Raw genomic sequence first — 23,053 nt, 5'->3', positions numbered from 1 at the left:
GACCTTTAATTCTTATTCTAATTCGATTATTGACAGGGCTCTGCATCTTAAAATATATGACCCATTATGTCCAACAAAATTAATGCTCCTTAGGATCAACTACACTTCTTTAGAGCAGGATGAGTCCATGTTCACTAAGATATGTGGGGAATGTAACAGGGCCTCAAACCTTAGTGGGACCCTATAACTTAGCACAACTGACTCCATGTTGGATGTACATTTCAGGCCACAAAACTCAGCATGTAGACAGCACCACCAGCCAAAACAAAAACAAAGGTTTAATCCATCAAAGTCCATAGTTCTGGGAAAGTCTCTACATGTACTTACATTGCCTTCTGGATAACTGTTCTTGTTAACTGAAATATGTCCATCCAGGGCATAGGTTTTGTGCTTAAAAGCTAACCCTAAAAAGGGTTCAGGGATACACTGGGATCCTGAGCATAGACCGGCTAATTTTAAAAATCTTTTTATTGATTCTTTGTGAGTTTCACATCATGGACTCCAGTCCCACTCATCTCTCCATCCTCTTACATCCACCCTTCACCCTTGCAACCTTTCCTCCAAAGTAATACACACACACTCACACACACACACACACACACACACACACACACACACATGCTCACACACGCACACACACGCACACACACGCACACACGCACATAGAAAACACATCATCGTGGAAGCTGTAGTATGCTACCATGTGTCCCACAGTATACCCATCGGACCACACATCTTCACTTGCAAAGGTTCATTGCAATGAGCCACTGGCCTGGTTTGAGATCTCTCTCTTCTGTGATGCCATCTATATTGGATCCTCAATGAGACTCCTGCCAGTTATCCTGTTGTTGTCCTAGGCCATGGGGATTCTGGAGCTTTGGAAGAGCAGGACTGATCCTTTTACTCACCCCAGCTGTTCGCAGATGATATAGATGCTGTGGTGGGACCATTCAGAACCCTGCATCTGGGCCTGGGAGGTAGCTGAACTGGTCAGCACGCTGGTCTCCCTTATCTGCATCACAAGGGCAATCTTTCCAGCACTGCTCTGGCTAGGCCACCCAATGCTGCCATTGGCAGGAGGCAAGGTCAGCTGTCCTGCTCTCAAGCTCTTGGGACCCTGCTCATTCCCACACAAGCCTCCAGAGTCAGCACTGAACTGCCCAATCAAAGTGTGAGGCCTACTTTCCCGAGTGCAGGATCCTGTGTGGAAGTGGGCCAGCTGTTCCGTTCTCACACCCTCTAAGCTGGCTCACCATGCCTTTTGGCACTATCAGGTCCAGTTCCACTCCGTTGTCCAGGCTAGGGAGTAGGGCTAGCTCTTCTACTCTTATGACCTTGTGGTCAGCTCCCTTAACTACCATAGGTGGCAAAGGAGGAGGGGGAAGGGCATCACCCCTGCACTCATGCCGCCTCATTGCAGATGAATGGCAGGGCCAGCTCTCTCACCCTCCTGCCAACAAGTCTGGCACATCCACATCCCTTACTAGAGTCAGCTCCACTATGCTGCATAGGTGAGGCACAGGACCTGCTTTCCAGGGTGCTGCTGCCAGTGAGACATAAGGCCAGTTCTCCGGAGCACCTCAGCCAATGTGTGTGTGTGTGTGTGTGTGTGTGTGTGAGAGAGAGAGAGAGAGAGAGAGAGAGAGAGAGAGAGAGAGAGAGAGAGAACAGCCCTGGAACATCCATATGGTCATAACCAGCTTCCCTGTCCGCAGACGTTCCCAAGTTCTCTAGCAGTAATACCAACCATAAACATCAATACCAACTCCTGATGGTGTATAGTCTCACCCTAGATATGGCTCTCAGAGGCATCTCTGGCTGGGACCTCACTATGACTCCAGGTGGCAGGCCTGGCCACTCACAAAGGCTACTCCTCTCTAACCCGATTCTCCAGTTCCCTCTCTCTTCTTCATAATGCTCACGCTGCTCTACTTCTCTCTCTCTCATCTGTCCACCACATAGTCACATTGTGGTGGCTCTTGCTGCAGGTTAGCTACGGGACTGGCAAGCTCCTGGGTAACATCTTCAGGGGGTATCTACAGCCTACCTGTGCCATGCACCAGAGGGCAGGTCTGTATGTGTCATATGGCCAAGGGTCTCTGTATGTGCTCTTCCTACAGCACTTCACCGTGTGGTAGCAGGTGAGGCTCTGTGTGTCTATGGCCTGCTGGCGCCGTGTATGGAGGACAGGTCCGAGGGCATCTCCACTTGCCTACAGGGCTTAGCACGGCAGAATGCAAGTATCTATCTGTCTTCCACATCCTGCAGTGCACTACCTGGACTTGACTTAATTTTTTTATGTTCTAGGCATAAAACAGCTTTGGACACTAGGCCAGGCATCAAGCTAGGAAGAACATAAATAAGAACAACATCACTTACAAGATGTCTCTTTGCCCATTGACAGAGGACATTAAAGACTTTCTATTGGTTTATACCCATGTCTGGACAGTCTTTTCTGGTGGATACCCCACAGCAATTACATTTCCCCCTATATTTTTCTCCATCCAAACTCTCTCAAATACCCCTTCTTACTTTCTTTCAAACTCATTATAGTCAAGTAAAAAATAATTAGCCCCACTTTCTAAGAGCATACAATTCTTTTCAGGATTCTAATTTCTTAAACCATCTACAAAGTCAATTGATATAAGATGATATAATAGAAAAGTTCCACTTGAAACATATACTGTCTTCAAGGAATGCACGAATGATCCTGAAAATACCCTTATACCTAAAGAGTAGCACCTCAAAAAGAAATAGAAGAAAAGCTTCACCACAAAATACACCACATATCTTCAAGTTGAACTGGGTCTGTTTGGTTGGACTTCAAGACTGGTCAAAGTTTGTAACCTTTCTACTCTTCACGATTGGATTGAGAATGCCTGTCACTAATTCACCATGCTTCTGCCACTACTTCCAACACGAGTGAGTGCTATGTGACAAAACTTTTCCTGTGCAGAGAGTGCATGCTAAGTGTGACATTGCAATGAGTAAACTCAAAAGACAAAAAATGAACTTCATCTTTTTGGATTAGTAATTATTTTATTTATTTAATTCCAGATGTTACCACTTTCTTGTCCCCCCTTCCAGGATTTTTATTTAATAACATTTTTAATATAAAATTCTAAAAGTAATCTAATAACAAGAAATCCATATAAAGCTATTACTTATTATACTGACATTTTAATACTTTTCACAGTCTATATAAATAATAGGAAATGAGTAAGTCATTAATTTACATTTTTAGTCAATGTTTAAATGCCATGTTATAAAAGAAACTATACATGAATTATGTTTTATCATTTTTTCTTCCTAACAAGAAAATGGAATTTCTTATTACCTAAACCAGAATTAATGTGAATGGTTTTTGACTACTTTGCAACTTAATTTTTGCTGGTGTTCTTGTTTATTATTTCAGTGAGTATTATGAATAAAATTCAGTTTATTTTTAATTATAATTTATTATTACTTGTGTATATCTGTGTGCATCATGTACATCATGTATGTATTGTGTATGTGTGGTGGTAGTGGTGGTGGTGGTGGGGTGGTGGTCTGTGTGTGTGTGTGTGTGTGTGTGAGTATTGAGTCACGTCAAACCCATGGAATGCATGTGAAAGTTGGAGAACAAGCCTTAGAAATAGGTCCTTACTTTCCACCATGGCATTCAAGTACTCAAATTTAGCAATTGTTCTTTCTGCACAATCCCAATGGCCTAAAATCCAATTAATTTTAACAATGATTTTATTGAGTTGCTCTGAAATCCAGAATGTTAACTTTTCAGAGTAGAAACAGTGTAAACACATCATGTTCACTTTTTCTTCCTTACTACGTATTTAAAACGCAGTCCATTTTATTGCAACAATAAAACACTGAGCAGGAACAAGTGTATTTTCAGTTGTTTGGTTACTAAGTTATTGAGTGTTAGTAATGTTAACATTTCAACATGTGATTAACAACTAAATTCTAATTTCCAAGGAACCTAGTATGCTAGTTACCTTTATAAATACATCAACATTACAATCATTCATTAATCCTTTGTTTCTTACCACAATTTATATATACTATGTGGCATTTCAATTTATGGCACACAACATTTTGGATTAACCAAATATTTAGGACTCAATATACATATTTGGCTGAAATAAAGCACAATGAACAGAGCAACTATAATAGAAAGGAAGCAGCAAGAATTCAAAGAGAACAATGTATACTAGGAAACCTACATGGTACAGTAAGACAAAATGGCTATGTGTAAAGTAAACACCTAAATGAATAGCAGTCAGTGTTGTGACTGGGCTCCTAAATGTCCTTCTCAGTTCATACTGGTCTCAAGCTGATGGTTCCAAGGCAGGCAGTTGAAAGTTGTGAGCAGACTAGTTCAAGAATGGCTCCAGAGTAGCTGATAGAAACTTTATAGCAGACTAGTTGAAGGCTGCAAATCAGTGTAATCAAACTCCTGAAGGATGTGTTAGGACTCAGGTTTCTCCTCTCTGCTCCCTGGCCTCATGAGTTGTTGAAAGGATCTCCCTCTGCCAAAGTTCTTTATCATGTTCTGTCTTGCTAAAGTCCCAGAGCAGTGTAGTCAAAAAACATTAGTGAAAGTCTAAAACAAGGAAGCAAAGTTCTTTTCCTTACCAGTCTATTATTGCAGGCATTTTGCATGATGACAGAAGAGAGACATCAAAGAGATGTGAGAGAATCCCTCCAACATGGTAACATTGAGTCCTTGAATTCTGTGGAAGAGATCCAACATCATGAAGTCGACTTTGCATTGAAGAGAATACGTATCAAGAATTGGAAAGATAAAGCTTGGGGTCTAAGTGTGTGAAACAACTTTCTAGGTGCACTAACAACAGATAAGCCAGAGAAATATTCAGCCTCTGAGTGGCTTGAGGCAGGAACTTGTCTTTTCATTCTTGCTGCCTATAATAACATCCCAAAGTGATCCTTGGTCAATGAGTATGAAATAAAGAACTGAGGCACTGCAGTCTGAGGAAAGGAGAGGAGGTAGCTACTTACAGTTGAAGACATCAATAGTTAGTGATTATAAATTCTTTTTCCCACTGTTAAATACAGAAGATTTCCTGTAAGAAACTAAAGATAGCCTTAAATGTGAAAGTTTAATACAACTTAAGGGATAAAAGTATTGGCTTCTATAATCATCTTGCCTTCCCAAATACATCCAGGGAAAGTTATATTGACCCTGTTGGTGTCAAGTTCCTAAAAAAAAACTCAGTGAGGATATGGGTATAAGCTATCATGACCTGCTGATCCATATCATATTTGTCAGTAAGAAGGTTATTAATGACAATGGACAAAAGACTCAAAGGAACTCTCAGCTCTTCCATTTTTAGTTAGGGTGATTCTTTATAAAGGTCAGTTGCATGTCTATATTTCCTGACTATAGTTCCTACAATAGAAGAATCTTACATGTGAAATCTGTAGAATTCATGAAAGAACACTGAGTGCTCAAAGGGCACGTATCAGTGTGGAAAATTGGTTGGACTGTGCAATTCACTCTGAAAAAGTGATCCAGTTCATGTCACCCCGCTGTGCGGCCTGTAGCATCGCCTTCAGCTGGACCTGCACATCAGCAAGCTTCTGTCGGTCTAAAGTACCCTGAAAATACCAGCGTTCATAGCAATGCACAGGGATAGGGTAAATCACGTATTTCAGCTCCATTAGTGGTAGTAAGTTTTCCAGGACTCTCATGAGCATGGACATTGTAATGGGGTTAGAAGCAAAACTAAGCACACGGAGGTGGGAACAGTGGCTGAGGGCAGGGAGAAGAGAAAATATTGTAGAATCTGTTATAAGACAGTGATTTATCTCTAGATGCTGCAGGGTACCAGAGACATTCTCCATAAGCGTTTGCAAAGGCTCACAATCTTCCCACGATATTGGGTTGTTACTGAGATTCAGCAGCTTGAGGTGGGCAGCCTGAGGACACTGGGACAGATATCTGAAGTCTCGGTAAGAAAGCTCACAAAAAGGCAAATTCAAATAATCCAGATCATGTGGCAGGACTCTGTAGGAGAAAACAGAGAAGCACTGCTGAAGAATGAGGAATTGGTGAGGAGAGCTGTAGCTACGAATCTAGACCAAACTACTTTGCACATACATTGCTGCAGCAACAACAGCGTGGACTTTAATTCACTTAATAGGTTTATGGCTTTAAGAACTGTACTTCTCCACTCTCAGATTTGTAATCTTCAGAACATGTACAAAGTAGTGTTATGCTCAGTAATGTGAAAGTGAAAAAAATTAACCTATCTAATACTTACAATCCATGGGGAACCAATTCTACTCTTTGGTAGAATAAGGTCAGAAATAACAGCCAAATTCATGTCTCTAAGTCACAAAATTCTAGGCCTAATTCTTGAGCATAACACATGAACAAAAGTGATCTGACATTATGAACTGGAGATCATTTGATGAGTTCATCTGTAAGCATGACAGAATAAATTCCCTAACTTCCTCCACCACTGCGCTGCCAGTTCATCTCTAGATTGCTGGAGAAAGGCTACGCCTTTTTCATTAATTTATTTTGGACCCTGTATGGTGTGAAGTGTGAGTGTGGTTGGCTGAATAAATGAATGGATACAACTTATTTTGATAAACCTACCTTTTCCCTTATTAGAAATAAAGTGCTCTACTGGACAGTTTCTAATTTCCATTAGCGATACTGCCGACATTCTCATCACAACAGATCCCAAAGTGTCTTGGGAATGCTATAGAATAATTTCATTCCTTTCTGAACAACAGAGTGTCTAGGAAACCCAGAACCTCCCCTCCAATTCTTACCTGAGCAATTTGTGTAGACGATTTGTTAGGCAGAAAAAAGACAAGTTTAGCTCCTGAAGGTTGTCCATTCGCTCAAGTTGTGTGAGGAAACTTTTGAATATCTTCGCATTCAGAGATGTGAGGGTGATTTTGGACAAACTAAGACTGTCCAGGTGAACCATCTGAGACAAAAGGGTATTGATATCATTCAAGGAAGCCTGATCAACTGCCAGGTGATCAATACACAACAGATTCAGAAGTTTCAGGGTATTGTTGTAGTCAGACAGTTTATCAACTTGCAAATCACGGCAGCAGAGGTGTAAGGCCCCGGAGCTCTGTTCAACTTTACTCAGAAGCAAAGACAAAAATGTGCTTGTTCTCAAGGTACCGTCAAGGGAAATGTCCACTAGTAATTCAGTAGGATATCTGGACAACTGAACCTCAGCTCCTAAATTTACAGTGCTATGTTCTCCTTTTCTTTTACGGGCAGAGAGTTGAGTGTAAGAGCAAGAGTGAAAACAGAAAGGAGATTTGGTCCTGATTGGAAAGCACGTGGTTCTGCAGTTAGCATCCTGCCTCAAATCCAGGATCTTCAGTTTGGAGCCTCTGTAGGGGAAAGAGGAGATAACACATACGAGAGTTAGCATATTTTAATATAATCCAAGAGCATTAATGATGACATATGGGGGCGGGGAACCCTCTCATTCTTCATTCTGTAAAGCAAACAGTAGCAAGCATTTCCTATGAAAATACAGCATATAGCATTTTCTGTCCTGTATTTTATATTACTATTAACCCATTTCAGTTTATCTTCTACGTAATATATTCATCATGTAAACCAAACATTTGTATCCTCACTCACATCTTCTACATAATTAAAACCTCTCTAAGACACTGTATTCTTTTAAATGACTTCAACTGAGAAAGCAGAAAGAGTGTAAGAGTCAGAGAGGGTAGAGGACACCAAGGAAACCAGACCCTCTAAAACAACAGAATCATTGCATATTTAAACGCACAGAGACTGAGACAGTATGAACAGGGCCTGCAGGTCTGCACCAGATGGGGCCCAAGAGCTGAAAGGAGAACCGAACACACATGATCCTACCCCTTATCCAGAAGTTAAATCCAATTGATAACCATTTACAAAGGAAAATTGTATTTCTTCCAATGGAGTCACACTGGGGAAACTACTCCACATCCAAAGGTAGACTGGATGCTCAGCAGTAGATGGATAACAGGAAACCAATTCAGTGGCACCTTTGGGGGCTCCTTGTCTCATAATGTTATGCCAGGAATTTTTTATTTCTATTTTTAAATTTTGTTTATATATTCAATGTTTCATCTTTTTTACCCTACAGGTCCTTTGCATATGTATTATGGTTTTTAGTTTTGTGTGTTTATGGATTTCTTAACTGTGCAATAGAGTGGGTCTATGCTTCTGTATCTTTTGTTTTGTGACTCCTCCTCGGCTCTTTTCCTTCTCTTTGCTTGTTCTGTCCTATTCTGATTTGTTAGTTTTATTTTATTTTCCCTTAGAATTCTGTTTGCTTTCTAAGAAGAGACAAAAAAGTGAGAAAGGAGGCGGGGAGAGACTAGGAGGAATAGAGGGAGGGGAGGCCATATTAGGATATGAAAAGAATCTAATTTTAATAAAAGAAAAAAATTAAAACAAAACCAAACCTCAACAGTTAGAACAAATACTCCCCCCATTAACTGTCGGCACTCGCCATTAACTGTCTCTAGTATGCCTTATTTCTCTGCTGCTACAGCCTGAAGTTTAACCTGTGGTTGTTTTACCATGTCACCATTATACAGAGTCTTACCGAGAAGCAGGGTTTGGGGCAGGAAGAACTTGAAGACCATCAATCATGGCTTTTAAGAGTGCACTGTGTGTTTCATGTGATCTTAATTTTCCGATGTGGAGACAGAAAAAAGGCCAAACCTTCACGAGTGCTGTCAGTGTTTTCTTATGCCCACCCAAGAAGGCAGCACAGAACAATGGGATGAGAAGTTCTCTCGGGATCTCCTCAAGTGATTGGATTATTATAGGCTCGTTCTTGAGTAGACACTGCATAGCAAGATCTAACAGTGAGGCTGGGTCCTTGAGGTCCATCTTTACAAACCTATATCAGGATGACAAAAAAATGTTCAGTTTTGACCCAGTGCTAACGATGTAGAAAACTATAGAGTAAATGTATGAGTCAAACCATGACTTCTAGACATCTCTGCTATTGTCACAGGATAGACATTAATGAGTATATAAATTATAATTAACATGTTAAAGTGACATTTGAAATCAGAAATGGGTTAGAAGGCAATATTATGTAGTTACCTACTTTGTAATATTTCCTCTGCAAAGAATATAAAACAACAAGAAGTAGAAATGTAAACATACATAAAAGTAATGTCTTCATTTTTATGGAAGAAAAAAACTAAACCATAAAAAATAACTGCAATTAAAAGAGATGGAATGAAACCCCAGCAATTCATCATAACTATACTTTCTGGCAGGTGAAGAGAGATCAAAATTTCAAAAGATACACATCAAAAGTGATGGTATGGGGCTTCAAGTTGATCTAATACAACAGGCAGAAAGATCGCATCCAAAATAAACCCAAATTAAGAATACTATATCTTGGGTTGGGGATTTAGCTCAGTGGTAGAGCTCTTGCCTAGCAAGCGCAAGGCCCTGGATTCGGTCCCCAGCTCCGAAAAAGAGAAAAAAAAAAGAATACTATATCTTTAAGGCAATATTACAATGTAAATTTGTTAACAAATAAACACGGGCATGAAATAAGAAATATGATAATTCAAAACTGAAGTCTTTGAAACACAAAGCTTCTAGGGAAGCGTAAGAGTAAGGACCAGAAAATCATTGCTAGGCACTTTGGAAAACGTTGGCAAATAAGCAAAGAAGGGAAATTAAGGGTCTAGAATGATAAAAGAAATAATGAATCAGAATACCCAAACAAAAAGACATAGTTAAAAAGATGGAAACGTTTGGAGTGACAGCAAGCAGCACAATTAAACATTACTTTTATGTATGCAACACAATAATCAAAGTGAAGAACTACAAGAGCAAATATTAAAACTACTACTTAATAATATTTCAGTTTTTCACTTACCTAGTCTTTGTTCCGTATTATAGAAGCCCGTACAAACTAGACACTGTTCTTCAATAGAATACCTTGTCGACTAAGATAAAGTCATCTTACTCGAAAGCAAAGAATTCCATTTACTTGAAGCTTCTTAGAACTATAATCCCAGTATATACAACACTTAAGAAATCCTGAAAATATATACCAAGCTTTAAAAAGATAGGTTTCTTTTATAGCTTAAACGTACAAGAATGGCTGATTGCATCCTCCATCCTCTTGGTCAAGAACTGTGGTAAGTTTACGTTCAACCAAAGTCAAAACTGTCTTTCAAATGGGAGGGATTTGCTAGATTGTGGAACCAAAGGGGGTGGTTTCACAAAATTTTTTTTTTGAGCTGAGGACGGTTTCACAAATTGTTACAAATGCTGGTGAAATTTGTTCCAGAATTTGAAGCTCATGTACAGTTTACAAGGTCAGCATGTTCCTGGGTGCATATGTAAATGTTCAGGGAGTTTTTCTCAAAGTTCTTGGTTGTGATTAAAGTCTGGTTTAACAGTACCCCACAGATTTCCCTTTGAGGGTCCCAAAGCAATAATACTGTAATTTGATTTTTCCTTGACAATTCTTAACATTAAGATGATATCAGTTCTCCTAAACCAATGTATATATTTTAATGTAACTTCAAAACTATCTGTAAACATTTTATGGAATATTATGAGTTAATGATAAAGTTCATATTAAAGAATATACATGACCAGTTAAGAATACATGGAAAGAAAGATTCATGAGAAGGGAGTTATGATGCCAGACGAGAGAATACTATAGAAATCTAATTACAGCACCATAGTAGTGATGAAAAACAGACCAGCAGCCCATTGGAACAGCTTAAAAAGCCTGGGAATAGAATTCTATGCCAAGGAAATTAGTATACTTTAAATGTGTTGTGGAAAAACCACTGGAACAAGTATGGATATGCAATGTATGGAGCTAGAGCAAATCAGAAATTTAGAAAAAAAAGTGAATAAATCCAAGATACATGCCACATACAGAATAACTGAAGATTAATTGAGGATAAAAGTCTAATAATTAAGCCATATAATATTTTGAAGAAAACACGCAAAATTCTTCTTTAACAGCACTATAAGGAGCAAGATCTCTAAATGTAATTCACATTTTAGAAGTAATGGGAATGACTGATAATCTAATCATATTAAAATAAAAGGATTTCAAAATATGAATCATATGTAAATCAGATGACAAAATGGGATGATGTATTGATAACACATATTGAGACATTTGGATAATAAACTATATATCTAACTAAGGTTTAGAGACAAAGGATTGAAAGTCTGGTATAGAAATGGAAGAATAATACTGATAATTCACATAAAAGACGTGGTAGTAAAGGATTTGTGGGAAAGGAGTTAAAAGGTGCTGGAGGCATTCAGATAAAATGGAGTGTGACAGTGTGATTCAGGTAAGCAGAGTATACTATATATGTAAATAAATTGTTAAAGGAAAAACAGAATAAAACTTATAAAAATCACACTAAGTACAAAGAAAATTAAAAGCATGGTATGTTTCATGTATGAAAGCAACATAAAAATATATTTTCTCCTTAAACAGAACAAATTAGGGCAGAAACTCACAGGTAAAGAATGGGAAATAAAGGCATGGTAGAAGATAAGAAAATAGGACACTTATACAAAAATGCACTTTGGTAAAGCTTGAATATTCTTTTTTTTTTATTAATTGAGTATTTCTTATATACATTTCGAGTGTTATTCCTTTCCTGTTTTTCCGGCAAACACCCCCTAATCCTCCCTTCCCTTCTTTATTGGTGTTCCCCCCATCCTCCCCCATTACCACCCTCCCCCCCAACAGTCTAGTCCACTGGGGGTTCAGTCTTAGCAGGACCCAGGGGCTTCCCCTTCCACTGGTGCTCTTACTAGGATATTCATTGCTACCTACGAGGTCAGAGTCCAGGGTCAGTCCATGTATAGTCTTTAGGTAGTGGCTTAGTCCCTGGAAGCTCTGGTTGCTTGGCATTGTTGTACATATGGGGTCTCAAGCCCCTTCAAGCTCTTCCAGTTCTTTCTCTGATTCCTTCAACGGGGGTCCTATTCTCAGTTCAGTGGTTTGCTGCTGGCATTCGCCTCTGTATTTGCTGTATTCTGGCTGTGTCTCTCAGGAGCGATCTACATCCGGCTCCTATCGGTCTGCACTTCTTTGCTTCCTCCATCTTGTCTAATTGGATGGCTGTATATGTATGGGCCCATGTGGGCAGGCTCTGAATGGGTGTTCCTTCAGTCTCTGTTTAATCTTTGCCTCTATTTCCCTACCAAGGGTATTCTTGTTCCCCTTTAAAGAAGGAGTGAAGCATTCACATTTTGATCATCCGTCTTGAGTTTCATTTGTTCCTAGGCATCTAAAGGTAATTCAAGCATTTGGGCTAATAGCCACTTATCAATGAGTGCACACCATGTGTGTTTTTCTGTGACTAGGTTACCTCACTCTGGATGATATTTTCTAGTTCCATCCATTTGCCTATGTGTTTAATAAAGTCATTGCTTTTGATAGCTGAGTAATATTCCATTGTGTAGATGTAACACATTTTCTGTATCCATTCCTCTGTTGAAGGGCATCTGTGTTCTTTCCAGCTTCTGGCTATTATAAATAAGGCTGCTATGAACATAATGGAGCATGTGTCTTTTTTCTATGTTGGGGCATCTTTTGGGTATATGCCCAAGAGAGGTATAGCTGGGTCCTCAGGTAGTGCAATGTCCTATTTTCTGAGGAACCTCCAGACTGATTTCCAGAATGGTTGTACCAGTCTGCAATCCCACCAACAATGGAGGAGTGTTCCTCTTTCTCCGCATCCTCGCCAGCATCGACTGTCACCTGAGTTTTTGATCTTAAGCTTGAATATTCTTAGTAATTGTATTTTTAAATGGGAAACATTGACCTGGATGTACAAATTCAATCATTGCTGCTTGATGAAACCTTGTCAGTACTGAACATGTACAGGATTTCATTGTGCCAGCATTCTCTCCATAATATAGGAAAAATTCACATGAGTTTACACTGCATTAGGTATAAATCATCTAGAATTAATTATAAGTAGAAGGGAGAATATATGCACCTTTTATGAAAATATTATATAAGAAACTTGAGTGTTCATAGAGTGTGAATGAAAATTCATTGTGGATGTACTAAAATCAATACACTATAGATACAAGAGCCAAGAATAAACAACTGAATTTACCCATCATGTGGAAATGAAGATGGCCTCAAACCAGTAAACTAAATAACTGCATTTTATATTAATATTGTAAATATTCACATAAATATTGTAAACACACTGAAGAAATAACAAAATATTTGTTTTGAGAAAGCTTTAAGTTTATTAAACACTATTAAACAGAAAGAACAGCACGCAGATACAAGTTTTTAAATATTTCTATCAGGTATAGTTAGTAATTCTGAAACTAATTAATAAGTACACTGACTAGGAATGAATGAATGAGTAACTATATAATTGATAATAAAAGGCAGGTGAAGGAAAGAATTTAGAGGTAAAGTTTGAATGGACCAGAATCAGAAGCATCACTAGGGGAACCACCTTGTGTTCTCTCCGCTCTCCGTGAGTGTGTGTGTGTGTGTGTGTGTGTGTGTGTGTGTGTGTGTGTGTGTATAAGCATGGGCACATGCATACAATATGTATCTTACATCTGTCCTTAGACAGAACCTACTAACAGCAAAAGCCCATTAGTATGGAATATCTAAATGTCATTTTCTTTTTTGTGTGTTTTTACTGAGGTTTATCATGGGCAGGAGGAGCTGCCACCATAAGGTATGCCCCTCCCACCAAGCAGGTCCATTCTAATCGTCCTCCTGTCCTTCTGGGACTTTTTCTTTTTCCTTTGTGCTGCTCTTTGTGCAGCTAGCAGCAGCCTCAGGCTCCTCAGAAATGTCATTTTCCAAGAAAAGAACTCAGAAATCCGTGGGCAAGTGACTTCAATTCAGGGGCATGATGGAAAAAATTCAAAAGATGAATTTGAATTTGAAATGACTACAGTGTCAGAAAACGAGTATACACAGCAGGACATCCCTATATTGAGAAATCAGTGGCCAGGCAGTGGTGGCACATGCCTTTCATCCCAGCACTCAGGACTCAGAGGCAGGTGGATCTCTGGTCTACAGAGTGGCTTCCAAGATAACCAGGGCTATACAGAGAAACTCCATCTTGAAAACCAGAAAGGAAAGGAGAGAGAGAGATAAAGTGAGAGGTGAACTAACTAAAAAGGAGATTCCAGAATTCAAGAAACAAAATTATCTTGTAAACGGATTAAAGTATATAGCTTATTATTATTTCATGAAACCATACTGACGAAAAATTATTAAAATATAGATGGTACCTACTTCTTAAAGAAAAATTCCAACAGATACTTTTAATATTCCCATAGAAACCAGAAGATCATGATTAGGAATATTCATAGCAGGCTAATTCCCAAGAAAGAGTTAATTCTGAGAAGAAGTAGGTTTTTTTTCAATCTTAAACTGTTTTCCTACACCATATTTGCTATTAACAAAGGCCAAAGGTAACATTCTAGTGGAGCAACATTCACCACTGCTGCTGACCAAAGTTCTTAAGGTAATCGTCATCACTAATCTAAGATTTCATCTAATACTGTTATCTGAATCTTAAAATTAAAGATCAAATTATGTGCCCTTTGCCATCCATGGAAAATGAAGCAGGTTTCAACTTTACAGTTGTTTGCCTTCCTGTTATTTTCTCATGAAAACTCCCGAACCGAAGTATAGTCTTTATCTCCTCCTTCTTATCTTGTTGTTGGCAACACACTGACTGCTTCTTCCAGAGCAGCAGATTGCCGGTCACAGTATTGCACAGAACAATCATTCTCCTATTAAATGAAGGTCATTCCCTTCTCTTGATACTACCAAGAATGTTCCAAACCCTTTTTTTGTACGCTTTCTTCCAGAATGTGACGCAGTACAGTTCTGCTCTCGATGTAGTGAGTGTGCTCCCCTCCTAGACTGGAAGCATTTTTCATTAGCGTCTATGGATTTCATCTGTTTACTGTCAGGTATCATATACTGAGCCACGCCCAAAGCACTGGTGGGAATCTCCTGCAGGCAATAAGACGAATGGGAAAGGAGTAAAGCATGGGTCTTTTTGTAGACACATAATTTCAATCTCATCACAAGAAAATATAAAATTCTAGAGGAACATGGCAAGTAAGAATGGGTCTATGATGGCATGTAGTGGATGAGGAAAGGCAAGGCAAGAAATGATAGACTCAGGTACACAGAGAGAGACTGAAAGAGTATAAAAATTAACAGAATTAGTTACAGGACCTGTCAAAAGCACATAAAAAGAGGATTATGCAGTCAAACGCAGCGTGTACCCAAGGTTCTAGCAGCAGCTTCATGGTGAGGAAGATGAAGGAGCAGCTTCTTTGAAAAGAATTCTGGGGAAGAGACTGGTCGCACTGTCCCCCGAAGAACAGGCCCACAGTTCTCGTACACCTTAAATCAAGTTGGGAAGTTTGAGCTGATAGTGATCCCACTTGCATGACAAGCTAACATTGGAAAAGAGCCTGACAGGGGCAGTGCATGCCTTTAATCCCAGCTCTCAAGCATTAGAGAGAGACTAGTCTCTGGGTTCGAGGCAAGCCTGGTCTACAGAGCAAGTTCCAACATAGCCAGGGCTACACAGAGAAACCCTGACTTGAAAGTTAAAAGCAGTGAAAAACAAAAACAACATTGGAAAAGAAATCCATTTTAATAGTGGAGCTGGCTCTGATGTCTCTAGAAGGCAAGGGTGAGACAGCCCCGGGGATGAGAGAGGAGGAGAGCTGGCCCAGTCCCACACAGGCTGCAGTACTTGGGAGTGTGAGCCTGGAGTCATGACTGGGCAGCACTAGTGGAGCTAATTCTGGAGATGTGGGTGCAGGTAAGTCAGCCCTGGCCTCAAGGGCATTAGAGCAGAACTGACCCTGCTTCCTGTTGATGGCAGCAGTGGGTGACCTAACTAGAGCAGTGCTTCAGAGCTCACACTGACGTTGTGTGAAAGGGAGATCCAGTGGGCTGATCATTTCTGCTACCACCCAGGCCCAGATCCAGAGCTCTGAGATGGCCCACCCCAAAACCTATACCATATGTGGAACAGTTGAGATACATGAGATCCTGTAGGATCTTGGAGACACAGGACAACAGGATGACTTGGAGGAGTCCTAATGAGGACTGATGTTATCACAGACGCCACAGATCTTGAACCAAACCAATGATTGGTTGCAATGAATATTTTCAAGGTGAATAGACAGAGGGATATACTATGGGACACACTGTGACATATTACAGCTTCCACTATGAGATGATTTTCTATGCTTTGGGTTTTTCTTGTTGTTGTTGTTGTTGTTGTTGTTGTTGTCATTGTTGTTGATGCTGCTGCTGCTGCTGCTGCTGGTGTGTGTCTGTGTGTGTTTTATTTTGAGGGAGAGGTTGCAAGGGTGAAGGGTAGATATGAGGGAATAGGGAGATGAGCAGGACTGCAGTGAGTGATATGAAAGTCACAAAGAATCAATTAGTTAAAATGGAATTCATTTGGGCCTTCTTCATATACTAAAGTGATTTGGAAAGGTGCCATCTTCAGAAGGACTTGCTATTTGCTACTCTGATAACAGGGTCAAAAAGAAGTAATCACAGAATCATGGCGAGGGACACACTGCTAGTGTCTCTATGTGAGTGACAGCCAAGGAAGGTGAAAATTAGACAAGGAAATTTTCACTTCAGTTGACAGCTACTCATGCAATGAATGGCGCAGTGGCAAGCAGCACATTCCGTAACCTAAGGATTTACTGATGACACTGATAATACCAATCTAGGATCCGCATTCAGTTTGAGATCTAGAGCCATCTTTCTAACATATAATTTATGACTTGTGAGAATACTAACTCTGAGTGTCAAACCCACAACAGCACTAGGCTTCTACAGTCCCCTCCCGGTCACATAGCATTCCTGTAGAGTGGGATAGGAATGTAAAGATTGATCCTCCAACAAAAATCCCAGTGCTATTTCTTCTATTCTAACACACTCTTAAGAGACAGACACATGGGGTTGGGGATTTGGCTCAGTGGTAGAGCGCTTGCCTAACAAACACAAGGCCCTGGGTTGGTCCCAGCTCAAAAAGAGAAGAGAGAGAGAGAGAGAAGAGAGAGAGAGAGAGACAGACACACATTATGTCGTAGACATTAGGCCACCCAGAGTTTCTGAATTGGTGAGTTTCTGAAGAAAGGCAAAAAGCTGCCCATTATGCAGACAGCAAAGTAATAGACAGATAGGAGAGGCTCCTGAGACACACAGTTTGGGGGCTCCTAACAAAGGCATCCCTGTAGGACATCTGGTCCTTAAAGATCGAATCTAACAATCCTCAAATATAAAAATAGGACAATCCAATTACAGTTCATCCATAGGCTACCATCCTGTGGCAGACTCTATTAGAAGACCTGCAAAGAAGCTGCCTCAGTACTTTGATAGTTTTCAAATTTCATATTTTTTGCCTTTTTGCTGTTGTCCTTTCTTTCTAATATACTTCTAGTCATTTTTGTTTATTTTTTAAACATATCAGTTGTGTTCTTTATAAATTTACCTAATTTTGCTCACAGTTTTGCTAATTATGCAATTATTATACTTTCACTCAAATGGTTTTTAACGTCATAGCTTGCTATACATTTTTTTTTGCTATTTTCTGTTCTATATTGGCTCTGTACTAGTTGGCTTTAATCAATTTTATGTTTATTTATACACATGGTTAAATGTGACATTATACTTTTACAGTGGTTTCCTTTATCCTCAATACTTTGATTTAAAGCTACTGCCTAAGACAATCTCTCAATAAACCTGGGTGAGATGTAAATTACATGTGATGCAAAAGTCACAATACAAAAACATGAAACATAAAGCATACACATCATTACTCCTTAAATACTGAATCCAAGATACTGAAACTTGAAATGTTAGGGAAATGTTTTTTCAAAACTCTACTCGAAAAATGACTGATGACGTCAAAGATACAAACAAGGAAACCAATTCAGAATGTAAACATGCAAGTGAGCAAAAACACCAAGATTTAGAAAGCAAACAATAAAATCACAAAGCTTTATTAATATTCCAGATCAAGCTAAAGAAAGGTTAGGGTAGGGTTGGAAGGAAAGGTCAAGAAAACCACATTTAATCATCCATAAACAAAAACAAACTAACAAGCATGACTATGACTTTCAAAACTTCAGAAACATTCAAGAACCCAAGGGGTAGAGAGAGATGATATAAAAACTAAAGGCATAGAAAACCTAGCCAGTGAAATTGTCTCAGAAAAGTTCCAAAATCTAGGACAATAAATGGACACCTAAGTACACAAGATATTTAGAATTCAAAATACACACAACCAAAAAAAAACCCATCTTATCTAAGATAGATTAAAAGTAAAATGTAAGGCTATGGAAACATAACATTCGATGCAGACACAAAGACAAAAATTAAAAAAAAAACTACAAGAGAAAAATGTCAATACGCTTTAAAACCAAGCCCATCAGAATATAACATCAGACTTCTTGGCAGAAATTTGAAAATGCAGGATGATATATGAAAGCATAATTTTAAATTATTTTTAAAATATTTATTTAATGCATGTGAGTAGTCTATTTTTATGCACACCACAAGTGGGCAGGCATTGGATCCCATTACAGATGGTTGTGAACCACCATGTGGTTGCTGGGAATTGAACTCAGAACCTCTGGAAGAGCAGTCAGTGCTCTTAACCGCTGAGCCATCTCTCACCACCACCCCCATATTTTAATTATTAAAAGTAGGTAAATTCCCAGCAATATTATTCTAGTAAAGCTGTCTTTTAAAACCCAGTGGTGGGGTGGGGAGAGAAAAACCTGTGGAACAATGAATACTTTGAAAGATAAACACAAAGTAAAACAGTTTATGAATGCTAGAGTAACATTCTTTAAAAGATACTTAAAGAACACTAAAAGCAGAGGAGAAAGAAAGTAATATTTGGATTTGCCCTTCAGACATCAAAAGCATATTTTTAAAAGTAAAAAAAAAAGAAATACAGTAAAAATAGAAATAGTTAAGTCAGGGCAGTTCAGTCCTTACTATTTTACAAAGCTTACATATAAAAAACGTAACAATCTAAGTGGAAAGGAGGGGTAAAATGGTTATTTGCTTTCATTTTGTTTCATTTGTTGCAAGGTTTCACTATGTAGGGACAAGGCTGTCCCAGAACCCAACAACACCTTACTTCAGTCTGGAAACGTAGGATTACAGGCCCGTAATACCTCACCAGGCTGAAGAACATAATGTTTTGAAGAACAGAATAGATCTTTCAGAATGTCAAATACTGTGGGTAGTCAGTCACACAACCGCAGCTAACAACCTCAAGATAAACAATGCCTCAAACCAGCAGCATTTGGTGACATTTTGAGAGATTCAGCTAGATCACACACCAATCTTCAAACTATGACTTGAGTTAATTTAAGGGCCAAAGATTCCACTTTCAAAAAGAAAACTGTTTAAAATTACTTAACGGAGAGGGGGGAGTTTATTGATTTTCCCCCTGGAATTTCGACAGTAGCAACCTCCCCTTTCCAGTGAAAATCAGGAAGAGCAAAGCGTGAAGCTTGTGGGGAAAACAAACAAACAAACAAACAAACAAACAAATTCTGTCCGGCTTCTAGGTGCCTGTCAACTGTTACATATAAGACTTAAAGTCGGTACTGGACTGCAATTGGCTCATTTGGGGTCAGCTGACTACACTAGCTCTTTCTGCTTGTCCTATGCTAGGAGGCTCCACCGAAATAGGTGAAGCTGGCTCTTCTAGAGTTACCAGGAAGTCCAAAATGGTTATGAACTAACTGATTCGGATGCTAGAAATCTGTGTTCTGGGAACCAAATGTAGGTTCTCTGTGAAAGCATTGCAGGGCCTTAACTGCTGAGCTGTCTTTCCAGCAATCAGGTTCAACTGTTAACCCATACTACAGATTCTCCATCTCTCTATTTTTAATCTTTTCTATACTATCGTTCATTTAACTAAAGTGCAGTTTTTTCATATGTTATTTGACATTTTATTGTGTCTCCCATTAAAAAAATGTAAAATTTAGTATAGAAATATTTGCCAATGATTCATTAATATAAGTGACTATAGCAGAGCTTAGCTAAGGGATAAATGGGTATTGAAAGGATACATTGTGTTTTTTCTTGCTATATGAGCATCTTTTTGCTTCCTCTGGTTGTCTCACCAACCTTATATATGGCACTCTTTTCTTTAAAAATCCTTAGTCTAGGGGGTTGGGGATTTGAAATCAGTGGTAGAGCGCTTGCCTAGCGCGAAGGCCAGGGAAGGTTCGGTCCCAGGCTCAAAAAAAAAAAAAAAAAAAAAAAAATCCTTAGTCTATCAATTTTCTTGAATCACATCTATGCAGACCAGGCTGGCATCAAATTAAAGCCTCTGCTCCTGCCTCTGCCTTTGCATTCTGATTGCTGTGAGGTATCCGCTAGAGTAGACTACTCAGACGCGTGTTCATGACATTAGGAAGTCTTTATAAGACAGGTGGCGACTACCCTGGGAGTTCAGAATCCCAGTGCAGTTCTGAGCCTTTTTCAGGGGGAGTTTTTAAGCACAAAATTATATCCTAGGTTAACACCATTTTGTAAGAATAGTTAGCCAGAATCAGAACTGCAGAAGCGAAAAAACACTGTTAGTACATTTAGGGACTTACCCAAAATTATGGAGTTTGGTGGATTATTTATATTTTCTCAGGTTAAGCCCTAACAATTATATTTATGAATTTTCAAATGTTTTTCCTATTATAATTTTTACATTTACACTGCTAGCATCATTCAAGAAACTGATTTCTTTTGTCTTGTTTTCTAAAGTTGTTTTTTTAACTAAGCATATTTTTATAGAATTGTTGAAATACTGAACGTTGCAGCTATGTCATCTGAAAATAGGAATAGTTTTGTTTTCTTAACTTTCCATTCTTTGTGCTTGCACTTAAATAATAGTCTTTTAAAACCACACTCATCATCTCAGTTCACTTCAGCAAATAACACTATAACCCCAGCCATTTTATTATCTTTCTGTAAATCCCTGACGCTGAGGTTTTTCATTGTATTTTCTCTTGCTTACTTACATTCAGGAAATTCTACTGCTGTATCTACAAGTTCACCAATGATGTCTTTTGCCACATTTATTACTGATCTCATCTACCAAAGTCTTATATTGTGTTTTGTGGTTTATATTTTTCCTTTTGTTGAAAATAGATTTTTCTCACTTAATATATCCTGAAGATGTTGTCTCATCCGTCTACTCCTCCAAATTTCTCCCCCATTTCCCATCCACCCAGATCCACTCCTTTATCTTTTTTTAATTAGAAACAAAACAAACTTTAAGAGATAACAACTAAACACAACAAAATAAAATGTAATAAGACAAAACACATCGGAGTTGGGCAAGATAAAGAAACAGAAGGAAAGGAATTTAAGAGAAGGCACAAGAATCAGAATCCCACTCATGTGCACAATCAGGAATCTCATTAAAAACACACAAAATATACAAAAAACCCCATTAAACTGAAAACCACAATATATACACAAAGGACAGATCATGCTATTTTGCCATGGTCTCCATGAGTTCATGTTGATCATATTGATTTAGAGGACCTTGTTCTTCTGGTGTTCTTCATCCTCTCTGGCCCTTACATTATTGCTGCTTCTTTTTCCAATGGGTTCCCTGAGACCAGCGAGGGATGGATTAATGAAGATATCCCATTTAGGGCTGAGTACTTGTAACAAGGCTTCTTGCTTTCTGCAGAATTTCTGGCTGCGGGTCTCTGTATTTGTTACAACCTGCTGCAGGAGGAAACGTCCCTGATGATGCTTGTCTATGAGCATTGCAGACTGTTATTAGCAGTCATTGCTGTTATTTTAGTAGACCAGTAGTATTTGGTTTGACCCCAGTTCCTTTGGATCTCTAGCCTTAGGTTTTTTGCTACTAAATCAGTGTCAGGTATGGGTTCTGTCTCAAGGAATAGGTCTTAAGTTAAATCAGACATTGTCTGGTTACTCCCACAAGCTTTGTGCTGCCATTGCCTTAACATATCTCCCAGGCAAGACACCATCATAGATCAAAGGTTTTGTGGATGCCTTAGTGTTTTTGATTCTCTATTAATAGTCTAAAGAGCATATTCCTGTACCAAAGACAATAAAGTGTACGGGTGAAGGCTGAATGTAGGCACTGGCGCAACTTCTTCATGGTCAATGAATTGTATACATGATGTTTTCAGTAATGTGGCCTTGCTACAGGTTTGTAAAGAGCAGCCCACAGTCTTGGCAAAAGTCTGTTTGAGGCCTGCTCTTGGCCAACAACTACATGAGATGTAACCCAATCCCAGTACTGGAAGCTTCGTTTGGTGACAAGAGATGGCCAATTGGTCTCTCTGTCCCCAACATTTGGCAATTTCACCTAAATCAACTCTGTATATGTTTATATTTTAGGAATCTTTTACTATATTTGGTGTCTACACTTACTCTCAAACAGTCCTTAATTTTCACTGTCTCTCCCAGTATCCCCTCCCCCATCTCCTTACCCACTGAATTCACCCATTCTTGCCCCCAATTCATTTGCAACTATATATTCTATTTTTCTTACTGAGTGAGAGCTATCGATCTATTATAGTCCCTTACTCTATACCTAACCTCATTGGCTCTATAAATTATAACTTGGTTATCATTGGCTTAACAGCTAATACCCACATACAAGAGAATACATGGATGGCATATTTTCTTTCTGGGTCTTGGGTTACCTCACTCAGGATCTTCAAGATGAGGGTTAGTATGTGGCCTAGAGACTGTTCTTGTGATATTTTGGCACAGAATGTGGTTGCTTTCTGCCCTTGTACAAAAAAGTCTGTCTGAGGCTAAATTAAAGAATTATGGATTAACAGCTTTTACAGAAGACATTTCAAAATAACATAACATTGGTTATGTTGTGTAGCTATTAGTGGTCAGTCTATTTTTTTATTTTTTTATTTTTATTTTTTCCCTTTTTCTTTTCTTCTATTGGATATTTTCTTTATGTAAATTTC

At 38.9% G+C, this 23,053-nt stretch overlaps 1 protein-coding gene and 1 pseudogene across 2 annotated transcripts in view; one reads left to right on the top strand and one right to left on the bottom strand.

Moving 5' to 3' along the window:
- Positions 1–5,511: 5,511 nt before the first annotated feature.
- Positions 5,512–8,896, bottom strand: LOC116895727 (melanoma antigen preferentially expressed in tumors-like). The gene is made up of 3 exons (XM_032896907.1): positions 8,604–8,896; positions 6,802–7,386; positions 5,512–6,025 (listed from the first exon to the last, which is right to left on the bottom strand). Exons 1-3 carry the CDS (start codon positions 8,891–8,893, stop codon positions 5,512–5,514), a joined length of 1,389 nt encoding a protein of 462 aa, XP_032752798.1. The 5' UTR covers positions 8,894–8,896.
- Positions 8,897–11,331: 2,435 nt separating this feature from the next.
- LOC116896101 overlaps positions 11,332–23,053 on the top strand; it is a 35,931-nt pseudogene continuing 24,209 nt past the window's right edge. Inside the window, exon 1 of the transcript XR_004387309.1 lies at positions 11,332–11,355. The product of XR_004387309.1 is annotated as a transcription elongation factor A protein-like 3 (transcript). The remainder of the gene's footprint in view (positions 11,356–23,053) is intronic.

This window comes from Rattus rattus, chromosome 3 (assembly GCF_011064425.1).
Source record: "Rattus rattus isolate New Zealand chromosome 3, Rrattus_CSIRO_v1, whole genome shotgun sequence".
NCBI classification, from domain to species: domain Eukaryota; kingdom Metazoa; phylum Chordata; class Mammalia; order Rodentia; family Muridae; genus Rattus; species Rattus rattus.
Note: the sequence above shows the minus strand (reverse complement) of the source record. Positions and strands in the feature narration are given on the sequence as shown.

Coding starts and splice junctions, on each gene's coding strand:
- LOC116895727 (XM_032896907.1), bottom strand. CDS start 8,893: ATGGACCTCAAGGACCCAGCCTCACTGTTAGATCTTGCTATGCAGTGT. Junction 7,387..8,603: donor GCCCCAAACCCTGCTTCTCG/GTAAGACTCTGT, acceptor TTTCCCCTACAG/AGGCTCCAAACTGAAGATCC. Junction 6,026..6,801: donor CGTCTACACAAATTGCTCAG/GTAAGAATTGGA, acceptor TTTCTCCTACAG/AGTCCTGCCACATGATCTGG.